The sequence below is a fragment of the Olea europaea genome, chromosome 1 (assembly GCF_002742605.1).
Source record: "Olea europaea var. sylvestris chromosome 1, O_europaea_v1, whole genome shotgun sequence".
Taxonomy (NCBI): domain Eukaryota; kingdom Viridiplantae; phylum Streptophyta; class Magnoliopsida; order Lamiales; family Oleaceae; genus Olea; species Olea europaea.
In genome coordinates this window covers 11,626,915-11,635,446 of record NC_036237.1, presented here as the reverse complement: position 1 = coordinate 11,635,446, position 8,532 = coordinate 11,626,915, and the positions used below count along the sequence as shown (strand labels likewise).

Genomic DNA, 8,532 nt, shown 5'->3' with positions numbered 1-8,532 from the left:
TTCAAATTTTGAATCCTTTGCTCAGATACTCTATCTCCTTCGACAACATTTTGTTTCGTTTTTTTCTCATGGTTTTCTTACCTGGGGTTTTCATTTGATTCATCAATATATTGAGATTCTTTAAATTTTGAGTTTTTGTTTGAAGGGAAAAAAATGGTGAAAATGGCTGTTAATTCTCCAACTTCATCTCCGGTGACTATCACAGTCACTTCCTCCGGTGGGTCTCGAAGCAAGGGATTGACTAGCCCCGTGCCTCGTCACTCCATATCGAATAACCCCAACTCTCCTATCAGTGGAAGAGGGTTAGGGGGCTCAGGCGGTGGAGAAAATCGCAGGGCTTCTTCAAGTGGTGGGAGATATCTTTCTTTCTCGAAAGATAGCACGGACGAATTTGTAGCTTATACTGTTCATATTCCTTCAACTCCTGATAATAGGGTGGTTTCAGAATCTCAGAATAGTCCTCTTGAAACGAACAAGAGCCGGAGCAAAAACCCCTCTAAAGATTTTATCAAGGACACTATTTTCACGGGAGGATTCAATTCTGCAACAAGAGCTCATGCCCGGAAGAGCTCGGAGGAGGAGTCGGTGGTGATGAAGTCGAAAACGGAGTGTGGAATGGATGGTTGTAATGAGAAGGCAATGGACGGGAATTTGAAGGGTTATTGTGAGTGTGGATTCAAAATTTGCAAGGATTGTTACATGGACTGCATCGAAAATGGTGGATGGCACTGTCCTGGTTGTAAAGAGCCTCATAAGGATTTTAGCGATGACGAAAGTGATCATGAGCCACGATCCGAGGAGAAGGATCAGGCGAATCCTCTACCTTCCTGGGGAGGGGGTACTAAGTTGGAGAAGAATTTTTCATTGGTGCAGTCTTTCAAAAATCCGAACCACGATTTTGATCACACCAGATGGCTTTTTGAGACAAAAGGGACTTACGGATATGGCAATGCTTTGTGGCCGAGAGATGGATATGAATTCGGAAGAGGCACGGATAGATATGAGAACCCCCCGGATTTTAGTGACAGAAGAAACAAGCCTTTGACTCGAAAAATTGGGATTTCGGCTGCAATAATCAGTCCATACAGGTTAAACTGAGATCTTTTACTTGGTTAATTTATATTGCTGGTATCCATTTTATGTTATGTAATCCTTGATTCCGAGAGCAATAACAAACCCAATGAAATCACAAATTTTTATAGCAGTTCGCTATGATTAGGCTCTGTTGTGTTCCACGAACAGGCTCCAGAGAGTCCAACATAAAAATTGTCAAGATAAATATCTGAGATGAACAATTCATTGAGTTTTTTTGAATGTAAATCTGCTAAGTTAATCTTAGAGTGCTGAAGATCAAAAAAGGAAAAGAATATGAGTTAATTTTATGTATTTGATGCATTGAAGTTCAAGATATTATTGGATAGGTAGCATAATCAGACTTTTTATTAGGAATTTTTTGAAGTGGTTCACTCTAGTTCAAGTTACAAATCCCTAATTCCATTTCAAAGATTTTTTAGGATGGGCCTCAGCATTGATAAATTGGTGCATGTACGTTAATATGCAGGCTGCTTGTGTTTTTGCAATGAAAATCAAGGAAGTTGTGTTCTTGCTTCCTAACAATGATGCAGGGTAGTATCATTAGGCATAGAATTTCATTTCGACGCATATAACTCAGAGCCGCCTATATTAAGAATTTTGGAAATGGTTCTCAATTCATTTTGAATGAAGTTTTAAATTTGTTATTATATTCAAATGTTGATGTATGAATTTTTTTTGCAGATTGCTTATGGTTCTTCGTCTTGGCGCCCTTGTTTGCTTCCTAACATGGAGGATTTCACATCCTAATCATGAAGCAATGTGGTTATGGATGATGTCTGTTATTTGTGAAATGTGGTTTGCGTTGTCTTGGGTTCTTGATCAACTGCCAAAAATTTGCCCGGTGAAGAGGGTGACCGACCTCTCAGCCTTGAAAGAGCGGTTTGAATCCACTGAACCAAATCTTCGGAACCCAAAACAATTATCCGACCTTCCTGGAATTGATGTGTTTGTCTCTACAGCTGATCCAGACAAAGAACCACCACTTGTGACAGCAAATACAATTCTTTCGATCCTTGCTGTTGATTATCCAGTGGAAAAGATTTCGTGTTACCTATCAGATGATGGAGGTTCTTTAGTAACATTTGAAGCTCTTGCTGAGGCTGCTAGCTTTGCAAGACTATGGGTTCCTTTCTGTAAAAAACACAAGATAGAGCCACGAAATCCTGAGGCATATTTTGCACAAAAACGTGATCCACTTAAGAACAAAGTACGGCTTGATTTTGTTAGGGATAGACGAAGAGTTAAGCGAGAATATGATGAATTTAAGGTGAGGATAAATGCTCTACCAGAGTCGATTAGGAGAAGATCAGATGCTTACAATGCTCAGGCCGAGTTACGGGCCAAGAAGAAACAGCACGAACTGGGGGAAAATCCATCCGAGCCCCTAAAGGTCCCAAAGGCTACTTGGATGGCTGATGGGAGTCACTGGCATGGAACATGGTCATCATCAGAAGAAGGTCATTCAAAAGGTGATCATGAAGGCATTATACAGGTAATTATTTCCTCCACCAATGTAACTAATTCAAAATTAGTTTCTTTCACGATATAATCATCTCATTTTAATCCCTGAACCTATTTATTTACAGATAATGTTGGTTCCAGCGAGTCCAGAAACACTTTTTGGTACTGAAAGCAATGAGGAGAACTTGGTTGACACAACTGATGTTGATATAAGATTACCAATGTTAGTTTATGTGTCCCGCGAGAAACGACCTGGTTTCGATCACAATAAGAAAGCTGGAGCGATGAATGCTTTAGTCCGGTCAAGTGCAATAATGTCAAATGGTGCTTTCATTCTAAATCTGGACTGTGACCATTACATCTACAATTCTTTGGCATTAAGAGAAGGAATGTGTTTTATGCTTGACAGAGGTGGTGACAGGATTTGCTATGTTCAATTCCCACAAAGGTTTGAGGGCATTGATACGAATGATAGGTATGCAAACCATAATACAGTGTTCTTCGACGTAAGCATGAGAGCACTTGATGGCTTGCAGGGTCCTATGTATGTAGGGACAGGTTGCATTTTCCGGAGAATCGCTCTCTACGGGTTTAGTCCTCCGAGAGCCACTGAACATCATGGATGGTTCGGTAGGCGCAAGATTCGGAAGCTACTCAGGAAATCAAAGGGGCAAAAAGATCAAGAAGACGATGAAATGCTTTTGCCAATCAGTGGGAACCAAAATGACGATGATGATGTTACCAGGGCCTCGCTGGCCAAACAGTTTGGAAACTCAACTTCTCTTATTGACACGATAGCTGTGGCTGAATTCGGGGGAAGGCTCCTCCACGAGTTGCGAGGAAAAGGATGCTTGGGAAGGCCTGCTGGTTCTCTTGCTGTTCAACGCGAACCTTTAGATGCTGCAGCACTAGCAGAGGCAGTCAGTGTTATAACATGCTTCTATGAGGATAAAACCGAGTGGGGCAAGAGGGTCGGATGGATATACGGTTCAGTTACCGAAGATGTTGTCACAGGTTATCGGATGCATAACCGAGGTTGGAGATCAATCTACTGTGTTACAAAGAGAGATGCATTTCGTGGGACTGCTCCAATCAATTTGACAGATAGGCTCAATCAAGTCCTTCGATGGGCAACTGGTTCGGTTGAGATCTTCTTTTCTCGAAACAACGCTTTATTCGCAAGTCCAAGAATGAAGTTTCTACAAAGGGTGGCATATTTCAACGTTGGATTATACCCTTTCACTTCTATCTTCCTCCTTGTTTATTGCGTTCTGCCTGCACTTTCACTCTTCTCTGGAAAGTTCATCGTCCAATCCCTTGAAGTGACTTTTCTTGTTTTCTTATTAGCCATTACACTCTCTCTGTGCATGCTTGCAGTCCTCGAAATCAGGTGGTCAGGAATCACCCTCCACGACTGGTGGCGAAACGAACAGTTCTGGTTGATCGGTGGAACAAGTGCACACCCTGCAGCTGTAGTTCAAGGATTGTTAAAAGTCATAGCTGGGATTGAAATTTCATTCACATTAACATCAAAATCTACTGCACCGGATGATGGAGATGATGAATTTGCTGAGTTATACGAGTTTAGATGGACAACTTTGATGATCCCACCAATCACAATCATCATGTTCAATGTGATTGCAATCGGCGTGGCTATTTCTAGGACGGTATATAGTCCTTTCCCCCAGTGGAGCAAACTTATTGGAGGTGTTTTCTTCAGCTTTTGGGTTCTCTCTCATCTTTACCCCTTTGCGAAGGGATTGATGGGAAAACGGGGGAAGATTCCGACTATAGTATTCCTCTGGTCGGGACTCATCTGCATTATCATTTCATTGCTTACAGTGTACATATACCCTCCTTATGGAAGCCAAGGTAATCTGAGATTCGAGCTACCATAAGTGTCTTGTTTTTGCCCTTTCCCAGGCACCATTGTCCCTATAGTTACAGCCAACAAAACATTCTATGTAAACGTTGGCTTTCTATGTAAGATTCTGTTATAATATTCGTCCAGTACCCTCGTTTTAAGAATTAGTTAACTTCATTTGTAGTTGATTCGTTGATTCTGGTGATTCATTCTGTGCTTACTTGCACATGCTAGTCAATTTCTTTTCTTGTTCATTTGTTGATTTAGAAATACAGTGTCATGTGGCCTATGAATTCTTTTCTTCATTCATGTGTTCATATGAATCTTTCATACTATAATTGTGTCCCATATATGAACAAAACTGAAAATATATTGACTTGACACATTATACATGCGGTGCAAGGCTCAGTAATAGTTTTCTGATGATTTTGTTTGTTTACAGCAATTTCAGTCCACTGAGACTCTAATTTCTTCCTCAAATTTATTGGCATCTTTTAAGTTCTATAACTAAAATCTAGTTCACTTTATGCCATCATTGATTCCTGACTCAGTTGCAAACTTACAATCAAGAAGTTAGGTAAACAAGATTTAGTCACCACATTCATGTGGGATCAGAAAAAGGGGCAGCTCAATGCCACGCAATGGACCTAAAGAACTGCTGCTTTTTTATCACACTTTAAATGGACAGCAATAGCTGCACATATCAACAGTGATAATGTGATATGGCCACTTGAATAACCCTACCCGCTCTCCCAGTTCTCTGTTGGAATGTGTGGAGCATAGTGATAAATTATATTTATTTTCTCGACCTCAAATCGACATTTGAGGCAAGGCGTAGAGATTTTGCATGTAAGACGTGAAAAAAAAAAAAAAAAAATAAATAAAATACATATAGTGGCATAGATAGAGTTTTTCGAAAAATAAAAAATAAAAAAAATCTGCACATGGAGGAACCTCCTTAGAATAAGAGATATGGCTAAAGAGAGAGAGAGTCAAAAGAGGATCTTTTGTGTATAATCTTGCATAACCTCGAACCAATCCGTAGTTGATTATTAGCCACGCCAACCTTGGTATGGAAGTTGTGCATGAACGTATTAGCTCATAACTTCTCACTATACCTAACTTCTATTTAAACTACAAATGTATGAGACCCAATATTAGTGTATAGAAGTTATTGTCTAAAAAAAAAAAAAAAAAAAAGGGATATAATTATGTGTTCTACTATAACTTTGTGGATTTGCGTTTTTTGTTTCCAATTTAATTCATACGAAACATTTTCTACTAGAAACATGTTCTAGACTCAAATTAGCATTTAATCAAAGACCAAAATTAAAATCAGCCTGCTGTCAAAATCAGATAATTTTTTTATGATTCTCTCTATTAAAATTGGAGTAGGAATACTGTCTTTTATGCCAAGTTTTAGTCAACTTTACAAATAAAAACTATCAACTAGTTTGCAAAAAAAAAAAAAAGCAAGCCCCTCAAAGGCTAAATTAGACACGAAAAAGTAATTGTAAATAAAACATCCATCTAATATAAGTTAGGAGATTTAAAGCCGCCTATTGCCCCTGTTTGGATCTCATTTTAATGAGATTTTTCTTCATATCTCGTTAAGTTACAGTGAACAAAACAATTAAAAATTCAAAAATTATATCTGCTTTGTCAAAATCTGTACAGAAACGCAAATTGCTGTTATTGCCTACAAATGTGAGTGAATCAAACAAGGGGGCCACAAAAGTCGAAAATGAGGAATTAATGGAGCCAAACGGGAGCTAAGACTTGAATTCTATCTTAAAGATTCAATCCTATTTAAAAAAGTAAATGTTACCGTTAGTCTATATTTCGATAATTAGTCGATATGGAATTTACCCCCTTACACTAACAATATCCTTCTCTGCCTAACCATCGACAGCAGCAGGGACATCCGCCACCAAACCACCAATAAATCCATAGCCTCCCGTCCCGTGTCCATCACTAGCCAGTAACCCCCAAACCCAGGTAGATATCTGACGCTAACCACCAAATTAAAACATAAATGAAAGGCAATTCAGTATGCAAGCATTCTGTTTAATCTAATAATCTAGCGGCATTGTATTCAAAGAGGACGGCCAAGAAACAGAATAAATAGTTAGATGGCAAGAAAAGAATCATTCCATTTTATTTTCAGAATATTTTAGTGTACAAATAATACATACATACATGTGGCCTGAGGCACTCTAATCGCGACAGTAATTTGTAATAGTATAATCACAGAAGAAAAAAATAGGAGCCGTGTCCATACAAATCGTAAGGGGCCCACAACGAGTCCAGGGGGCACGGCTGCTTGGAGTCGAGCCGGAGCCACGGCTTACCGGAACCGCTCCAATGCAGCAGACTCACAGGACCGGCATGCAGGTCACGGCAACTTCCTCTCACATTATCGCCTCCCAAGCCATGTTGATTCCAACGATGCTCGATAGCGGCTACGTGTCCAGCGAAAACCAGCAAGAACGGTGGCAGCGAGCCGAGCTCGTAAATTCTGCTTGGGCTTGTCTTCTGTATCTCCATCCACTTCTCTATCCGCCGCGTGTATCCGAAGCGCCGCCATTTACTTAGATCTATAACCATAACTCCGGTGTTGAAATAACAGGTGTTCCGCCGCGAAAACAAGCCGGAAAATCGCGGTTTCGACCAGAAATATCCGGTGAAGTATTTAGTGAAGTTTGTATGGCAATATTCGGGTGCTCCGATCGTCTTCTTCCCCAAGCTTGTACTCCAAAGCTTCGTAATATCATCAACCAGTACAAGATCCGAATCCAAGTAAATCACCCGCCTGACACAAGGCTCCAGAAGATCCGCCAAGTAATTTCTCGCGTAATTCAACGGCTGTTCTAGTTCGTGTCTAACAGAACTGGAGATCAATCCGCGAACCTTCTCCGGATCGAAATAATAGGATTCGAAATTCAATTTGGGGAAGATGGATCGGACTAGGGTTTCGAGAGTGGTCTCCGAAACAAGAAAATGAAAGAAGACATTTTCTGGACATTTTGAATGCAGCAGAATCGAATGAACAGCAGCGATCGAACCCCGTAAGTATTCAACGTCAAGGGTAATCGCAACATGTACAACAGAGGGATCGCAAACGCCTAATTTTCCAAATGTTGGGTAATTACATTGATCGGCATTGCGAAATGGTGGAGCCTTTCGAAAGGAGAATTTGAGGGAGGATTCAATCGGAGGGAAGGATTGCAGAGTAGGAAAGAGTACAATCATCATCATTGCCGCGGAGAAAAAGCCAGAGAATCTCATAATCCACAGCATATTTTTTCTTCTTCTCTAATTTGAAGAGAATTGGGGAAATTTATAGTTTACTCTGAAACACCTAGTAGAAATTGATCTTCGCTTTTTTTGTGATTTCTCTCCAATGGAATACCCTGGGAGGTAAGCGAAGAAGTTTCATCAGTGAGAAAGTGAAAAGGGAGAATCAATCAATCAAGAAATGGAATGAGAGTTGAAATTTGAAAAGGAGAGATTAAAAGAAGGGTCTGGTTCTATAATGCGGCGACGTGTGTATCAGCACTCGCTCGCTCCCATTCTCTCCCCCTCTAGAAGGTGAAGAAGCAGAGAGAGAGAGAGAGACTGTGGAAGAAGAGGAAGGAGGCGTTTTACTTTTTGCTTTTTTTTTTTTTGTTTACAGGTTTTGTGGGTTCCTACCATGGATATCAATGGGTTTTATAGATGTTTACAGCAAAATTATGTAAATTGCATAAGTTCCGAGGGCATGCTACAGAAAAAAAATTATCAATTATTTTTGAAATAATTCATTCATAGTGAAACTTATCGGTATTCTCATACGTGACATACATGTGTCATTTTATTATTTAATCCCGAGTACTTGGTATGAATAATGCTATTTTTCCTGATTGTGCATCACGATGTAGGATGAAAATAAGAGGGTTGTCCTCTTAAAACTTTATGTAAATTGACGTGTCTTCAACTCAAATTAATATATAATTCACTAGAATTTAGGTGTTCTCAATTTGAATTTTAAGAAATACTTAAAAATTTAGGTGTCCTCAACTTAGATCTCAATAGTTTTTTGAGAAATTAGGTATCCTCATCACTTACTTGAT

At 39.7% G+C, this 8,532-nt stretch overlaps 2 protein-coding genes across 2 annotated transcripts; one reads left to right on the top strand and one right to left on the bottom strand.

Moving 5' to 3' along the window:
* On the top strand, window positions 1-4,725 carry LOC111394168 (cellulose synthase-like protein D5). The gene is made up of 3 exons (XM_023019938.1): window positions 1-1,088; window positions 1,777-2,587; window positions 2,682-4,725. The coding sequence occupies exons 1-3, from the start codon at window positions 154-156 to the stop codon at window positions 4,452-4,454; spliced, it is 3,519 nt and encodes a 1,172-aa protein (XP_022875706.1). The 5' UTR covers window positions 1-153; the 3' UTR covers window positions 4,455-4,725.
* A 1,834-nt stretch (window positions 4,726-6,559) lies between these two features.
* LOC111394176 (probable galacturonosyltransferase-like 7) lies at window positions 6,560-8,109 on the bottom strand. The gene has a single exon (XM_023019945.1). The coding sequence runs from the start codon at window positions 7,718-7,720 to the stop codon at window positions 6,668-6,670; it is 1,053 nt and encodes a 350-aa protein (XP_022875713.1). The 5' UTR covers window positions 7,721-8,109; the 3' UTR covers window positions 6,560-6,667.
* Between the last annotated feature and the right edge of the window lie 423 nt (window positions 8,110-8,532).